Source organism: Grammomys surdaster, unplaced genomic scaffold (assembly GCF_004785775.1).
Source record: "Grammomys surdaster isolate TR1022 unplaced genomic scaffold, NIH_TR_1.0 125849, whole genome shotgun sequence".
In the NCBI taxonomy this organism is placed as follows: Eukaryota; Metazoa; Chordata; class Mammalia; order Rodentia; family Muridae; genus Grammomys; species Grammomys surdaster.
Genome location: NW_021620675.1, coordinates 2,180,390 through 2,197,386, shown reverse-complemented (window position 1 = coordinate 2,197,386; position 16,997 = coordinate 2,180,390). Strand labels below are relative to the sequence as shown.

General features: G+C 48.2%; 2 protein-coding genes across 4 annotated transcripts in view; one reads left to right on the top strand and one right to left on the bottom strand.

The window, feature by feature from the left end:
- Positions 1 to 1,189: 1,189 nt before the first annotated feature.
- On the top strand, positions 1,190 to 9,196 carry Cers2 (ceramide synthase 2). Of its 2 annotated transcripts, none has more exons than XM_028789708.1 (11): positions 1,190 to 1,286; positions 6,509 to 6,682; positions 7,088 to 7,205; positions 7,388 to 7,506; positions 7,670 to 7,727; positions 7,818 to 7,868; positions 8,053 to 8,145; positions 8,305 to 8,433; positions 8,582 to 8,688; positions 8,764 to 8,917; positions 9,056 to 9,196. In XM_028789708.1, the coding sequence occupies exons 2-11, from the start codon at positions 6,510 to 6,512 to the stop codon at positions 9,194 to 9,196; spliced, it is 1,143 nt and encodes a 380-aa protein (XP_028645541.1). In that variant the 5' UTR covers positions 1,190 to 1,286; position 6,509. The 2 variants fall into 2 exon arrangements, with proteins under 2 accessions (XP_028645541.1, XP_028645542.1); XM_028789709.1 differs by lacking the exon at positions 1,190 to 1,286 and adding an exon at positions 4,925 to 5,032.
- A 1,083-nt stretch (positions 9,197 to 10,279) lies between these two features.
- Setdb1 (SET domain bifurcated histone lysine methyltransferase 1) overlaps positions 10,280 to 16,997 on the bottom strand; it is a 31,638-nt gene continuing 24,920 nt past the window's right edge. For both annotated transcript variants that reach the window (XM_028789666.1, XM_028789667.1), the window contains 8 exons: positions 14,938 to 15,107; positions 13,597 to 14,225; positions 12,970 to 12,998; positions 12,725 to 12,854; positions 12,299 to 12,464; positions 11,144 to 11,355; positions 10,816 to 10,904; positions 10,280 to 10,698 (listed from right to left, as the gene is read on the bottom strand). In XM_028789666.1, coding sequence (XP_028645499.1) covers positions 10,581 to 10,698; positions 10,816 to 10,904; positions 11,144 to 11,355; positions 12,299 to 12,464; positions 12,725 to 12,854; positions 12,970 to 12,998; positions 13,597 to 14,225; positions 14,938 to 15,107 — 1,543 coding nt within the window. In that variant the 3' untranslated portion in view covers positions 10,280 to 10,580. The remainder of the gene's footprint in view (positions 10,699 to 10,815; positions 10,905 to 11,143; positions 11,356 to 12,298; positions 12,465 to 12,724; positions 12,855 to 12,969; positions 12,999 to 13,596; positions 14,226 to 14,937; positions 15,108 to 16,997) is intronic.

Here is a 16,997-nt window from a genome sequence, read left to right as displayed (position 1 = left end):
AAACCACCTATTGCCTCTACAACTCCCAAAAGAGACAAGATCTAGAGCCAAACTCTCAAACTAGAGTTGGGGTAGTAGGGTCGAATCTCTTCCTAAGATCTCGGGCAAAGCCCTGGTGCTTGATGGCATACGTTGTGAGTCAAGCCTCTGCTACAGGCTTAAGGATGAATGCTATATCATGGGGCTGGAGAGATGGCTTAGTGGTGAAGAGTCCCGGCTACTCCTTCAGAGGACCTGGTTTCAAAACAAGGGACGGAGAGACAACTCAGCAGTAAAGAGCACTTGTTCTCACAGAGGACCTGGTTTGATTCTCAGCACCCACATAGCTGCTTACAACCTTATATGACTCCAGTTCAGGGGATACCCTCCACTGACCTCCTTGGCACCAGGCATGTGTGGAACACATGCATAAATGCAGGCAAAAAACTCACACACAGAAGAGCATCAGATCCCGTTACAGATGGTTGTGAGCCACCATGTGGTTGCTGGGAATTGAACTCAGGGCCTCTGGAACAGCAGTCGGTGCTCTTAACCACGGAGCCATCTCTCCAGCCCGCTGTTCTCTTCTTGAGGTATGGAATTTTGGGGACTATTTAAGGGAAGACAGGTTCTAATACGAAAAATTTCACGGCTAACCATAGTGTAGCCTGTAGACTGGAATACATTTTACAAAAGGTTGACAGTAGTTCTTTCTGTTCAGGCTCCAAACAGCCCGGCTAGGGGGGACTGTGGATCTCATCGTGGGGAGGATCGGGGTCTGTGCAAAGCTTTCTCCGGGAGCACCCTTCCTCTGCCGGTCAGTGTAGCCGGATGCGGGAATTGTGGCAACCAACACGGGGGTGAACCAAGGGCTGAAGGCCGGGCTGAGGTCGCCCACCACACCAGGGCCGCGGGGTTGGGCAGAAGCAGCCTGCTCTGAGCCGCTCTGGGCTCAGGCACCAGGAGGTCCCTGACCAATGTCCCGCTTAGCCGCAACCGCGCTACCCAGACCTGGGCGCCCTGCAGAGCACGAGCCACCCGCCCCGTCGGGGCTCCTAGGCTCCACGGGCGCAGCGCAGGGTTCCGGGACCGGGCCCCGCCCGGCCACGGCCCACGCCCAGCTCAGCTCCGCTACTGGGCTCGGCCTGGGCTCGCCGGGGCTCGGCGGGCAAAGGAGGAAGGAGGGAGCCGCGGGCAGCGGAAGGGGGAGGAGAGGACCCGGCCCAGTCAGTGCGCACTGGCCGGGCGCTGGAAGTGAGACACGGAGCAGCGGCGCCCGGACCGGTCAGCTCTGCACCGGCCGCCGAGTGAGTCTGTGCGCGGGGCCGCGGGGGTGGCGGGACAGCGGCAGTGGTGGGGGCTCAGGGCGCAAATCGGAGGGAGCGGGGCCTCCACCAGCTCATGGCGGCCGGCCTGCCGGAGGGCGGGCCGAGCACTGCGGGAGCGGTCGCTCCGGCCCGGCTGGGGCCTCCGCCCGGAGCAGGCCTGCGGGGCAACAGGTAGAGGCTGGAGCCGGGCGCTCGCTCTGGATCTGAGGCACAGACGCCCCTTTGTTGGGAGTGGAGCAGTAGCCGACCCTTGCTGCTAGAAGCCCCTGGGGGCCCGCGTGCGTCCTAGGGCCTGAGTGTGGAGGCCGAGGACGAGCAGTGGCGGCCCCTGCTGCTGTTGCTGCTACTCGGCCGCCGCCGCCTCTGCCGCTGCTGCTGAGCCCCTTGTGCTCATCCCAGGAGGGAGGTTAGAGCGTCCATGTGCCTAACGGGAAACAGGAAGGAGTACACTAGAGTGTCTGTCCCAGCCCCAAAGGGCTAACATTCCTATACCGTTATGGGGCGTGTGTGTCCCGCTCTGGGTGGTAACTTGCTAATTACAGGCCCAGAGGCCCTCAAGCTAGTTGACTAGCAGGTGGGTGACATTCCTTTTTAGACTGAGCTTGGGAGTTCCTGCACCTAAGACACACTCCTGGCATCCAAACCAGATCTCAGTTATATGAGTTGCCAGCCTCAGCTGTCAGGTGTTCTAAGCACTGTGAGGTCTGGAGTGGGGGGTTCTTCCTAGAGAACTGAATTAGGGAAGGCCTCCAGAAATTACTTCTGTTTGTGTTAGAGCTGGGGTAGGAAGTCACTTCCCATCCCAGAGCCGAGGTGACCAGTTGTTGACTGCATTTGTGATGGGGCTCTTAAGGGTAAGGATTCTGTCCCTTAGGTCTTGTTTCTGGCCACACACTGCCTAATTTCTAAGGTGTGTGTGTGTGTGTGTGTGTGTGAGAGAGAGAGAGAGAGAGAGAGAGAGAAAGAGAGAGAGAGAGAGAGAGAGAGAGAGAGAGAGAGAGAGAGAGAATTGGTCCTTCTGTCTATTACTGCCTCTACTGCCTCATACCCCTCTATTCTCACTGGGCCTCTGGATAGGTTTCTCTCTGGGAAGAGGGGCCTTTCCCCCTCTGTTGCTGGCCACAGGCAGACTGACACTGTACAATTCCTTTCAGCATCACCCCACTTGCAACTGCTACTTAATCCTTAATCCTACTGGCCTTTCCCTGTCCCTGGGGGGGCATATTCTTGTACAGTGTTTGGGGTTGGGGCAGGGAAGTTTGTGACACATCCCACTGAAGCTGTAGGCCACAGAAGCCGGAGGCCACTGTTGTCACAGCCTCACCCTCTTGCCTTTCCCAGAGTCTGACCCATATTTTTGGACTCGTGCTGTAGCCTGAAGCAGTTGACACACCTTTTGACTTCTGTTGCTCTTCACTGTCTAGAAAGGCGTTTATGAGTAGCTACTGTTACCTGAAAAGAAAGTTTTCAAAAGTCTACTTAGGACTATTTTGCCTTTTTCATGTTTGCTTAGACTTGAGAGCCTGTGAAGAGTCCCTTTCACTCTATCCCCTGTCCCACTGGGTCTGGGGTTTTCTTTTGTTTTTGTTTTTCGAGACAGGGTTTCTCTGTGCAGCCCTGGCTGTCCTGGAACTCACTCTGTAGACCAGGCTGTCCTTGAACTCAGAAATCCGCCTGCCTCTGCCTCCCAAGTGCTGGGATTAAAGGCGTGCGCCACCACTGCCCGGTTTATAGGTTTCTTATGGGTTACATGGCTACCCTCCCAGCCTTCTGGGTCTGCAGGCGCCCGTCTCTTGCCCCCTTTTCACTTGGGTTGGAGGGTCTTTGAGGGGGAGGATCAATCAGAGTTGGAGCAAAGGTTGGAGCCAGGCAAGAACCCTGCTTAAGTTTCGAGTAACATAATGCTTGTGAAATCTGTGCTGTACTGGCTCCTCTTCAGCCTGTGTCTCAGGAAGTGTGCAGGTGTGCGTGAGGAGGACAGATAGACGGACACTACACTGTATCTCTTCGTGTGTGCAGGCGGTATAATTTTTGTGAGTGGAAAAGTTGCAGGTGTAATCAAGTTGCAGGTGTAATCAAGGTGTAATCAGCCCTTAGGGGCTGGATGTCGCCCTCTCTTGTCCTGATTTCTTGTTGATGGAATGCTCTTTGTCTGGTGTGTTGGTGCCAAGTAGCCACCAGGGGTGCAGCAGGGAGCAGACGATCTGTGTAAGGCTGGAAACCCTAGTCCCTTCCCTTCCTGTTGAGTTAAAAGTCCTGACTCTGCTGCATCGGGTGCAGCTTCTCTGCTGTGGAAGTTCAAAACAGCAAAGAAAGCAAGCTTGAAGAAAGAAACAGCAAGCATGGAGCCCAGTGTGCAGGCCCCCAGCAGTTTTCACTGCCCAGTGACAAAGCACGGGGCTGCCTGGGGCTGAGATAGGTGTTTTGTTCTGTAATACCCTGTTGGGCTACCCAACCCCCACCCTCTAGCTCCTTACCTTCTTTATAGGGATAAGAAAAGCACTAGACATTCCTATGCAGCTGGAGCCCAGGAGAGAGGCTCCACCCGCTCTCTGGGCCCTTAGCTAGCTCTCTGAATCTTTAACCCTCAAAAAGTTCAATCAAGAAAAACATTTCAGCACTGGGTAGTGGTGCCTTTAATCCCAGCACTTGGGAGGCTGAGGCAGGTGGATTTCTGAGTTCCAGGCCAGCCTGGTCTACAGAGTGAGTTCCAGGACAGCCAGGGCTACACAGAGAAACTCTGTCTCAGAAAAAAACAAAAAAACAAAAAAGAAAAGAAAAAAAAGAAAGAAAGAAAAATAAAACATCTTAGTTATGGGATGGCATGGAGATAGCCCAAGGCTAGGATTTTCTGCATACTTGAGCTTAGGTCTCCTTGGAGGAAAAGTTAGGCACTACGAAACACAGTAGCCAGGTGACAAGGTCAGGTATGGGTCCCTACCTCTTATCCAGATAACCCAAAAGGTAAGAAGGAAGAAGTGGGGTGTCCAAATTGCTCCTTCAGTTGGCCTTCTGCCTTCTTCCCTTCCCTGTTCGGTTTTCTTCTTTTCTCTAGGAAGAAAGTGTGCCTGTGGGGGTAGTTACAGGGAATTCTGCCCTTTGGAGAGGCTTCCACTCTTTAACAAATTAAATATTCAGGTTGAATGCCTTTAATCCCATCACTTGGGAGGCAGAGGCAGGCAGATTTCTGAGTTCGAGGCTAGCCTGGTCTACAGAGTGAGTTCCAGGACAGCCAGGGCTACACAGAGAAACCCTGTCTCGAAAAACCAAAAAAAATTAAAATAAAATAAATAAAAATTCAGGTTGAGGTGAAGGGGAGGGGACAGTGCTCTCTCCGTGTTGGGCCTGGAATGAATAATGGGGATGTGTGTGCCATGTGTGTGCTGCTGAAAATCCTTTACTGTCTGTGCTGACCTCTGAGTTCATCCAAAAGAGCGGTGACCAGCAGTGGGGACCAGAGGGTAAAGTCCTTGAGCTGGAATACTGACTGACCTGTGACAGAGGGATTTCGCAAGTGCTTCTGTGGAGGGTGGAGGCGGGGCTGTTGAAAGAGCCAACCAGACCTAGGACCAGCCTAGCTCAGCTGTGGGCTGAGGGTTCCACCTCCTTCAGCAACTCCATATTCAGTGCCTGGTGCCTCTGCTCACCACTGGTCCACAGGCTGCTGCTCGGTTCCTCTCCATCTGGGAGACCACCTTTCTCCTGTCACAGCTCATAGTCTTTAGGTCAGTCTGCATGCTGCCACCTCTCCTCCCTATTCATAAGAGGAAGAGAGCTGTGGAGCCTGGAGGACATCCCTGACTCTCCTATTGGCAAGTCTTAGAGTTTCCAGACTTTGTGTTGATGCGTGACCCTTCAGGGACACCTGAAGGTGGCTTCTCAACCCCAGCCAGCTGCCAAAGACTATTCCCTGCCTTATCTAGGTTCCGGTGGTCAATGCCACATTGCTCTTTCTGTGAAGGGAAGAAGGGAAGTTGAAGGCAGCAGCTCTTTCCTGGCTTGAGGATGCTGGCTGGTTCCCTTGCAGGCAGGTTTTTATGTACTCAGTAAGCCTTTGAAGGGATAGGTTATGTCAGGAATGGTGACGAGTCTGTAATCTCAGCGCTTAAGCTGCTGCTGAGGCCATAGGGTCATGAGTGCATAAGTGCCATCTCAAAGAAGAAAGATGGTGAGGGGAATAGCTCAGTTTTACCAGCATTGGTCTTCTGTTCACATTCCCTGTCCCCAGTCCTGACTATATCTGTATCTGTGCCCCAGCTCCTTTCTTTTTCTCTCCTTCCTTCCTTTTTTTCTTTTCTTGTTTTTTTTTTTTTTTTTTTTTTTTTTTTTTTTTTTTTTTTTTTTTTTTCAAGACAGGGTTTCTCTGTAGCCCTGCCTGTCCTGGAACTTGCTTTTCCTTGGTAGATCTTGCTGGCTCAAATTCTCCTTCACTTCCTTTCTGAACAGAGGTTTACAGATGATTTTCTGCTTCCCATGTAGACACTAACTGACTTGGTGTGAAGTGCAGTCAAGTGTGCAGGTGTTTGCTGCTCACTGCTTTGGGGGTGTGCTTTGTCCCATTCGTTTAAAACTGAGCTGGCTTCCTTCTCCCCTCCTCTTCCTCTTCCACAGCTTATGCAGCTTGGTCTCAAACTTTTGATCCTTCTGCCTCGGCAGCTCAAGTGCCAACCCATCAGCACCCCTGATATAACCTATTTTACAAACTAAGGGTATTACTTTGTAGCCCTCAATGTCCTGGAACTTGCTGTGTGGATGCTCCTGCCTCTGCCTCTGCCTCGTGAGTGCTGGGCTTAGAGGCATGTACCGTATGCTCACTCTCCCTCATTAACTTTCCAGATTCTTGACTATTGCTTCTCAGACTGGGTTTTGCTTGTCCTCAAGGTTGAGATCCAAAAGATAAGATTGATAAGAAAGGAATGCTTTTTTTTTTTTTTTAATTGCAGGGAATCAGGCCCGAGTGGTGTCAACATCACCTAAGGTTGCATCAAACTATAATTAAATGCTGAACTTGAAAGCCACTGATTTCCTATTACAGATGAGGAGACCAGCTCACTTCAGCCAACCAGTTCATTTCAAGGCCATGGAGCCAGAGTCCAAGACTTGAGTCATTGTCCCATTATTCCTTTTGACGACCAGGAGCATTCACCCCTTCTCTTGCCTGCAGAGTGCTTGCCCTTATGCCTTTTCCCTTCCTCACTTAGGATGCTCCAGACCTTGTATGACTACTTCTGGTGGGAACGACTGTGGCTGCCTGTGAACTTAACCTGGGCTGATCTAGAAGACAAAGATGGACGTGTCTATGCCAAAGCCTCAGACCTCTACATCACACTCCCCCTGGCCCTGCTCTTTCTCATCATTCGATACTTCTTTGAGCTGTGAGCATGCCCTCAAACCTTCCCTGAACTGTCTGCCAACCTATCAGGCTTCATGTTGGTCTCTTGATACTTAGTTCCAGACAGTGGTGTTCTGGCCACCCACGTCCCTACCCATGCTCCCCCTCCCCCAGGGCACCATTGTCTTCCTGAGGGCTCTGCACCCCCAACCTTTTCCTTCAATGGTTATTTGTTCTCATCCTACACCCGCCTCCTCGCCTGGTCAATAGTGAACATAGGCAGCTTTGTCAGCTGTGGGCAGCCCAGGAGGCTAGAGGAAAGGTGGTTGCCAGGGAACTTGGGAAACTGAGGCCCAGAATTAAGTTTTGCAGTACTTTCTCTGTCCTATTTAGAGGTTAGGAGTGCTCCAAAGGAGCCAGACACCTCTCTCTCATGTCCCTTACCCAGTTATGTGGCTACACCCCTGGCTGCCCTCCTGAATGTTAAGGAGAAAACTCGACTGCGAGCACCTCCCAATGCCACCTTAGAGCATTTCTACCTGACCAGTGGCAAGCAGCCCAAGCAGGTATGAGCTGCAGATGACTCTGGGAGTTGCTGAGTTTGGGTGGGTCAGAGTTTGAATGCTTGCTTTGGAAGGCGAGGACTTGGCAGAGGGTGGGCCTGACTCAGGTTATTGTGGGGAGAGGTTAAGTAGAATGGGGGCACTGCTGATCTGAGGGCTGAATATGATGGTCTCACTATGCCTAGGTGGAGGTAGAGCTTTTGTCTCGGCAGAGTGGGCTCTCTGGACGCCAGGTAGAACGCTGGTTCCGCCGCCGCCGCAACCAGGACAGGCCCAGTCTTCTCAAGAAGTTCCGAGAAGCCAGGTAGGGGAAGTTGGGGCAAATGAAGCTGGGTGGCACAGTTGTGTTTTCTCTTGCTGGGAGGAGAGATGTGGTATGCAGAAGAGGTGAGGGTACCTTGAGAGGGTGTCTGGGGGCAGGGGGCAGTGAGAAACTATTGATCCTCTCACCTTGCTTCCTCTTGCAGCTGGAGATTTACATATTACCTAATTGCCTTTGTTGCTGGCATGGCTGTCATTGTGGATGTGAGTACTGGAAGTGGGAGCACATCCTCTAAGATGGGGTAAGGCCATAGGATGTGTGTGAGTCCTTCTTCCTTTAATCTTTCTTTGCAGAAACCCTGGTTCTATGACTTGAGGAAAGTTTGGGAGGGATATCCCATCCAGGTATGAGAAAATCCCTTATGTAGGAGTGTTCTGTGGCACACAATACCCACTTAAGGGTTTCATGGATAGAAGGCAGAGGACAGTCATGAATGAAGACTATCTTGTGGGGCTAGAAGTGATGAGTTTGGAGGTGTGCCCCTTAGGTAATTGTTCTGGGAGTCCTTACCCCTCTTTCCTCTCCCAGAGCATCATCCCTTCTCAGTATTGGTACTACATGATTGAACTTTCCTTCTACTGGTCCCTGCTCTTCAGCGTTGCCTCTGATGTCAAGCGAAAGGTGGGTGAAGAGGCAAGATGAGGTCATGGGGTGAAGAGACTCCCTTTGACTTCGTGAGGATCTGGGCAGAGCTCCTGGGATGTGGGGAACAGCATTTGAGGGGGAGGAAGAAGGAACAGTGAACAGGGCAGAGTTCCTTGGAGCCTCTCTTTTCTGCAGGATTTTAAGGAACAGATCATCCACCACGTGGCCACCATCATTCTCCTCTGCTTCTCCTGGTTTGCCAATTACGTCCGAGCAGGGACCCTCATCATGGCTCTGCATGACTCTTCTGACTACCTGCTGGAGGTTAGGCTTCCGCACAGTAGAGGCCCCAGTGCAGGTCCCTCATCTTCTAGGGGATTGAGAGGGTATCCTCAGTGCTGCTAACCACATGTACATATTAATGTCTATGGGAGTCAAGAGTCCATGATAATAGATGGGACTATTTCCACAGTCTGCCAAGATGTTTAACTACGCGGGATGGAAAAACACCTGCAACAACCTCTTCATTGTGTTCGCCGTCGTCTTCATCATCACTCGGCTGGTTATCATGCCCTTCTGGTGAGTGGGTGCTCAGGCTCCTGCCCTCAAGCTTTCACCCACAGCCATGCTTACAGTTTGCCCTTAAATCCTCAGGATCCTACACTGCACAATCATCTACCCACTGGAGCTCTACCCTGCCTTCTTTGGCTATTACTTCTTCAATGCCATGATGGCAGTGTTACAGATGCTCCAGATCTTCTGGGCATACTTCATTCTGCGCATGGCCCACAAGTTCATAACTGGAAAGGTGAGGAAGGCCCTTTGTAGATCAAATTCCTTGTCATGCTAACATGGGAGCATGTTGGGGAGGGGGTGGATAATAGGAAACTCAGAGGGTAGCCCTTGGATACTGAAGGATACATAACCCTTTTTGTCCTTTTCACAGCTGATAGAAGATGAACGCAGCGACAGAGAAGAAACGGAGAGTTCAGAGGGGGAGGAGGCTGCAGCTGGGGCAGGAGAAAAGAGCCGGCTCCTAGCTAATGGCCACCCCATCCTCAATAACAATCATCCTAAGAATGACTGAACCATTGTCCTAGCTGCCTCCCACATCAATACACGAGGCCAAGAAACTAGCCAAGCTTCCCTTCAGGGGCAGGGCGCTGGAGCTCTGGGGAGAAAGGCTATGAGGATCCACGCTGACCTTCCTCTCTTCTTCACCCAGCTGCCTTTAAACCAGACAGGGTGGTCTTACTTCCCTCTCTACCTTCCAAGCTACCCTTTCTCTTGCTAATCCTTCTTCAGCTCTGAGGGTTGGAGTCATAATTCACATTCCTCATTCCTAAGAATTTCGAGCTAGCTGTTTGCCTTTGACTCCTTGACTTCACGCCAGGGTTGTGCCTTACTGTCCCTTTTCTGGGCCTCATTCTGCCAAAGCTGGACCAAGGTTCCACCTTTCTAGGCTCCCTAGCTCAGGCCAAAAATGAAAGCTGAGCTACTTTTAACTTCCTTAAATACAAGTCAATTAAGTGGAGAAGGGCATTCATGCCTCTCACTCTACCCCAGGGACCATGGTTCCTAGGATCTCACTGCCTCCCTTCTCTGGTCTCCCTTTCCCTCCATTCAGCTAAGACAAGCTGGTGTGGAGTAGAAGGGCAACTAGTTCTGTTATTTATTGAACATTTGGGGTTTCAGTTGTAAAGCCAGAACTATAGCTAGGACTTGGCATTTCGGTGAGGGACCATTTCAGACCAAAATGTAATGTTAATTTTTTTTTAATTAAAGTATATTAAAGGTTAAATAAAACATGACTGTGTCAGATTTTTTTTTTGTTTGGTTTTTTTGAGACAGGGTTTCTCTGGGTAGCCCTGGCTGTCTTGGAACTCACTCTGTAGACCAGGCTGGCCTCGAACTCAGAAATCCGCCTGCCTCTGCTTCCCAAGTGCTGGGATTAAAGGCATGCGTCACCACCGCCCAGCCTGTCTCAGACTATTAAGACTTGAGAAAGGGGTTAGTTTTCTTAGGTCTCCCTCGTGGTTATGCAACATTTGTTGTTAAAAATTATACAGGGCAAATAAAATTGAGGTGTAAACTAATGATAGTTGCCAACTGGGAAATGACCTCTCCCTGGAAGATCAAGACGGGACTGAGGAGAAAAGACAAACCACAATCTCTATTTTATCATCTTGTTAGAAGACTTTCAAGAAACCGTACAAACCAGGGATGGCAGATACACAGCCCATGTGAATCATGAACACAGGAAAGGATGAGAAGGACCTCAGGCTGATGCTAGAGTGGTCATGTCTACCCACCCTAGTGCCTGCTAGCACCACGCTGGAAAAGTCCCGATCTAGTATCCCCGTTTCTTTCTACTAAGAGCTGGGGAGAAGCTAGATCAGAGACTTGGGGTCAGAGTTCAAAAGTCAGGAAGACTCAGTTCCTGGGTTCTCAAAGTGAGGAAGAGTTTTCCTCTAAAGAAGCCGCCCTCTGCATTCAATGGCCCCACAGCAGCACAGCAGCTCCTTGCCTTCCACACTCCCCACTTCGTAGTTGTAGTCCCAAGTGAGTTCTGTTCCAGCCCGGATTCTCCTGAAGTAGGAAAAAGGACGAGTTTAGAGGGTAAAGGTGAAGCCTGATCACACAGAAAGGCATTCCCCCTCACCCCAATCTCCACAGAACTTGCCCCTTCCTCATTATCCCCCTTACTTGCTGGCAAAGAAAGCCACCCAAGGGAAGCGAAGATCATGGGTATCCACAAAAACATTCTGGACAAACAGGTTGGGGCTGCAACTGTGCTGTAAGTTTAAAGATGACAGTCAGTCAACCAGGGAAGCATCTGGCTCTGTGAGAATTAAAAAGATACCTATCTAGTCTCTACCCCTTATATACTACAGCAGCCATGTTTTCAAAGGAGGCTACTTCACTCTGTGAGATCAACTTATAAGCAAAGGTAGGTTTATACAGTATCTTTAAAAAGTTAGGCATTTGAGAGCAATGGCATAACCCTACACCTAGAGGTGGTTCAGAGTCTCACATTGAGGTAGCGGCCTAGGTTGCCTTCAAGTTTGGCATCAATGATGTAGCAAGACTCTTCTCCATCATAGAACTGGCGTGTGTTCTTACGAACTGGTGCACTCTCCCCCTTGTCCACAGAAGCCATGTTGGTTGATTTAATGGCAATACCATGGGTTGATTTAAGAGCAAAGCCTCGGGTTGATTTTACTGCCACCTGGCGCTTTGTTGGTCCTGGAAAGGAAAAAAAGGGGGGTGGGGGAGAGGTGGTCAGGGATCATCCCAACTCCTCCTAACTAGACATTCTACCACCTTCACTTTAAGTCAGGCTGGTCTCAAACTTGTGATCCTCCTGTACCCCTTTCCTCCCAAGTGCTGGAATCATATGTTACCACCATGCCCCATGTCCTCTCATTTTTATTCCAATTATTGCAGTTCAGGGATAGCAATAAGCTAGTTAAATTCAGGCTAAGACTCTAAATCACTAGCCAGGTGTGGCTGGTGGACGCTTTTAATCCCAGCACTTGGTAGGTAGAAGTAGGCAGATCTCTTGAGTTCAAGGCTAACATGATCTATATAAAGAATTCCAGAACAACCAGGGCTACATAAAAACTGTCTTGGGGATGGTGAAGACCATTAGTCACATTGTTTCAGATGAGGTTTCATGTAACTCAGGTGGTCTCAAAACCCACAAGCTTTCTGTTTCTGAGTCTCAGATGGACTATAGGTTTGGAACACCAGCCTGAGCTTTTTTTTTTTTTTTTTTTTTTTTTAAGATTTTATTTATTTTATATATGAATATGCTGTAGCTGTCTTCAGACACATCAGAAGAGGTCATGAGATGGTTGTGAGCCACCCATGTGGTTGCAGAGAATTGAACTGAGGACCTTTGGAAGAGTACTCAGTGCTCTTATCTTAACCACTGAGCTATCTCCCCAGACCCCTAGGCTGAGCTTTTTTGTCACACTTTATTAAAAGCATGAATACTTATGTCGAACTAAGGAGCTGAAGAAAAGGAGGGGTACTGGGAAGAAAGGAAGGGCATGTGGCAGTTTAACAGTTTAGCTGAGTTGGGAAGTCTGTCTAACTTCTAGGATCTGAAATATTTCCTTCTTTTAAAATTGTTTGTTTTTCCTACTTTTCCTGTTCCTACTACATCCAAACATTTTCAGACTACCTGACAAGTTCTTCTTGTCCTCAAAGTCATCACCATCAGAGCCAGAAGAGATGGTCTGGATGTCATCACTGTCAACGGCTGTGGCTGAAGTCTGACCAGCAGTGGGCTTTCGGCTGGTTCCACTTTCCCCCTCACTTTCTGTGCTGCTGGACAGTGTCAGGATATCCTGGGGAGACAGAAGAGTGTGAAGAAAGGAGAGAAGCTAATGGAAAGGCTGCTTCAAGTTAATACTTTTACCCATGATTTGGCAAAAGTGGCTATGGCGATAGTAAGATGATGATTACATGTTGGAGAACAAAGCACAAAGTCAAAGCCAAAGAGACTTAACAGTCACTCTAGCCAAGGACTTGAGGTGGGACTGCTGTATGCTCCTTTACTTGGACTGAATAAAACAGAAGGCAGGATAAGCATAGGAATGTCACTCACATCAGGGTTTGACTGAGTAGAAGTCACAACTCGCTGGCTCTGAAGCATAGAAATCTTACTAGCTGGTCGGCGAAGCCCTTCAGACTTCATGGGAGGACTGTGTCCTTGATTCTGAGAGCCTTCAGTAACTCTACGGGAAGGCCAAAGATTGAGAGGGTCAGGTTGCTACTGGCTGTTTCTTAGGCTTCTTTTGTAAACTTGAGAGGAGGAGGCAGACTTAGAAGGAAGAAAAAGCAAGCACTTACACTGATGTCTTGTTTCGGTCCTCAGCGTCCTGGAAAGGAACAAGGGAAAGGTTAATGCTTTCATGGTCCATCCAAAGTAACAGGAGATCTCCAAAGACAACATTACCATAAGCCAGCAAGAGGCACACTAAAGGAGGTGATGTGGGGAAATCACGTTGTAACTGGTTAACAATAATAGTCAGCAGTATAGTTCCCTGGCAAGGGCCTTTTTAACCTTTCCCAATAATGGGCCTCAGAGAGCAGCACTGTGAGCAGTGCTTCATGGACCTAACAGTTTCACTACCTGTAGTGGAGAATATTTCAACATCAAAGATACGATTTGTAATAGCAAATTTTAGGCCAACCTGGAGTGTACTGTGACCCTAACTAAAAACAAAAGCAATAAACCCTTTATTTCTTTGTATTTGAGATGAAGTCTTAAAAGGGGTGAGCCCCTGTCTCAATCTTCATTTGTACCAATGCTAAAGGGCATTGCTTTTAACATGGACACATATTCCCTGATTCTTGCCACGTAACACCTTACACTGCCCTGGAGTCTGCCAGTTAGGATGGCCATCACCAGATGCAGCTTTATACCTCCAGGACTGTGAATTAAAATAAGTAATTTCTGGAGGGGAAATTTCTTACCTCTTTTTTAGGCTGCTTATTGTCCCCTTCATCCTTGAAGCTCAATCCTGAGAAAGAGGCCCTTTCAGCCTCTCCCCGGCCTCCCCCAGCACGGCCATCTCCACCTTCACTAGTCTTGAAGGAGGAACGGCTGTCAGAGTCAGCAAATCCACCTTCACTGACACTATTGCAGCTCAACCATGAGGCCACCTTGTTCTTGGGTGTCTCTTCAGAAGAAGGTGGATTGCAGCCCCCTACAGACATGGAGGGAGGGACAGGAACATGTGGAGGCCCGAGGTCTGCGGGGCGGGAGTCCTTGGAAGTCACCTCAGACAATTCATTCTCCTTCTGACCCCTAGTCTGCCTCCGGGTAGCATAGCTACGCCACACTGAACTGGTGCTGAAGTCTTCATCCTTACAGAAGTTGTCATCAGAGCTGTCATCATTGGATTCTTCAGGGTCCTCTGAACCGCTGTTGCCATCTTCCTGGTCCTTCATATCTACCCCACTGCTGTCAGAGGAACTGGGAACATCACTCTCATACCCTTCCTTGAAGTTCTCCACACTTTCAATGTGGTCCAGATTTGCAAAGTACTCATCACCCATCTCCAGGCCTTCTTTGTCTGCAAAGTCATCTGTCAGGATTTTGCCTGAGAATGAAGAAAATTGAAGGTCTTCATCAGTACTACACTGACTAGCAGGGTAAAATCTTATATTATGTGCTACTTTGGATGCCACCTTTGTCTCTGACATTAAGGTACTGTCACTGTAGCTTGTCGACTTGCCTTTACTGTTTTTTTTTTTGTTTGTTTTTGTTTGTTTACCTCCTTGGCACTGCCTAGCTGTGCTAAAATATCTCTGTGAGAAATGATACAATCGAATCTAAATGAGGTCTCTCACTGAAAGAAACATCAATAGCCAAAATCTGATCCCCTTCCACTGTTTATGAGGCATCTTTGCTCCTCTTTGGTCTACCTGTAAAGGTGTATCACTCCTCATGTCCTTCATAGAAGAGATTCCCATCTCCTCTTATTCCCAGTTCAACTGTCAGAACACTCCATTCATCTATCCATCCTTTCTTTTTTTTTTTTAATATTAGGGGCTGACTCCAGCGTGTCCTGAAAACTAAGCATACACTGTTCTCCTGAACTACATTTCCATTCCTCAGACACTGTTTTTTTGAGGTAGAGTCTAGATATGCAGCCCAGGTTATCTCCTCTCATTTTCTGCCTTCACTTTCTGAGTGCTTGAATTACAGACATGTGCTACCATGTCCACTAGCACTTTGCTATGTTTAACATTTCCCTGACTTTCCATGTCCCAAACCCCATAGGATAAAAACCCTTCTCTTTTATCACTAACCTGCATAAATGCAGACAAAAGAGCCTTTGGCGATGTCATCCAAGCAGCGGATACCCCAGCCCTTGTTCTGTGTCTTAAATAGCTGTAGTCGAACCTGTAGTCCATGCTGCACCAACCGATTTGTGCACATGTTTGGGTCACATTTGCAGCGTTTGTTACACTCATAAACCCTGGGAGGTTAGAATACAATAAAGGACAGAGTCACTGGAATACTTAAATCTGTAACACATGTCATGAGCAAAGATCATGAAGGAGGTAGTTGCCTGAGAGAGTAGATGTATGGAACAATCCATCTATCCTCTTGGACGCATGTGAGAATAAAGCCCAGGAACATAATTCAGAAGGGAAAGTGCTTCACAAAGACGTTCATAGTAACACTGAGCATAACCAGTGACAAAGTGCCTAGCCCCTGGAGGAAGGATTAGCAAACAATGAGGAGATTCAGACTGCGGATGTACGTTTATAGATTGTTTTGGTTGATACACGTAGGGAAGCTGGTGAGCCAGCCTAGTAGGTAAAAGCACTTTTCACCAAGACTGATAACCTATGTTCAACCCCTGGAGGCCAGAAGATTGAAGGAGAGAACCAACTCCTCCAAGTAGTCCTCTGATCTCTACACACCTGTCACCACCCCATAAATGTAATAAAAAACTGACATCTAGAAATAGATACAGAAGAAAAGCAGAAGCCAGATTATATATACCAATAGGAAATAGATAAGAAAATCATGATAATATTGGTACAATTCTTTTTTTGTTAGCATAAAGCTGATATTCTTTCAGAAAACATTTTTCTTTTGGTTTACTTTCTTTTTTGAGATAGGGACTCTCAACATAGCCCTGGCTATCCTGGAACTCACTACACAGACCAGACTTGCCTAGAACTCAGAGAGCCACTTGTCTCTACATTCCAAATGTTGGGATTAAAGGCATATGCCAATATGCTGAGTTTTCAATAAACACTAATTTAATAAGAGTTGTGTCAAACATTGGGAATACACAAAGAAAAAAGTCACAATAATTTTGACCTCATATTACCAATTCAACATCTGAAGAAAAGAGAAAATATCATGGGATGCAGATGCAGGTAAATCTGAGTTCAATGCCAGCCTGGTCAACACACTTGAGTTCTAGCACAGTGAGGACTACAAAGAGAGACCCTGTCTCAAAACCAGGGTCTCAAAACTGCAAAAGTCTTAATATAAAACAAAAAGCGCCTGATAAAAAGTACAAATAGTTGCCAGTTGTTGGTGGTGTACACTTTAATGCCAGCATTCCAGAGGCAGAGGCAGGCGGAACTCTGAGTTAGAGGCTAACACTCTCAACAGCCAAGGCTATACAGAGAAACCCTAAGACGGAAGGGAGGTAAAGAGTAAAGACTCATGATATTGACCTCTGACCTCCACATGCACCACCCCCAGACTACACATATCCAAGAGGGCAGGGGATATAGCTTAGTTAGGTAATGTGTGTGCTTAATATGCAAGAATCCCTGAATTAGATCCCTAGCACTGCATACACTGGTGATGGTCGTATATTCCTGTAAGCCCAGGATTTGGGAGGTGGATGCAGGAATGCAGGAGTTTCAGAAACTCAAGGTCATCCAATACTAAGTATCATTCATTTATTCATTCCTCAAAATGTCTTTCAGTGGCTACTCTGAGACACCGCACTAGGTAGTACTAGGGTGATACAATGTGTGCACAGGGCCCAGAAAGCTTACACTGCAATGTGAAAAAACAAAACAAAACAAAACAACACAACCCAACACAATTGAGTTAAGGAAGTTGTTAGACATTCTTATAAAAAGTACAAATGTGGTGCTGTAAAAGAGAAACGAGAAACCAAAAATAAATAAATAAATAAATAAATAAATAAATAAATAAGGCTGGGCGGTGGTGGCGCACGCCTTTAATCCCAGCACTTGGGAGGCAGAGGCAGGCGGATTTCTGAGTTCGAGGTCAGCCTGGTCTACAGAGTGAGTTCCAGGACAGCCGGGCTATACAGAGAAACCCTGTCTCAAAAAAAAAAAAACCAAAAAAAAAAAAAAAAAAAAAAAAA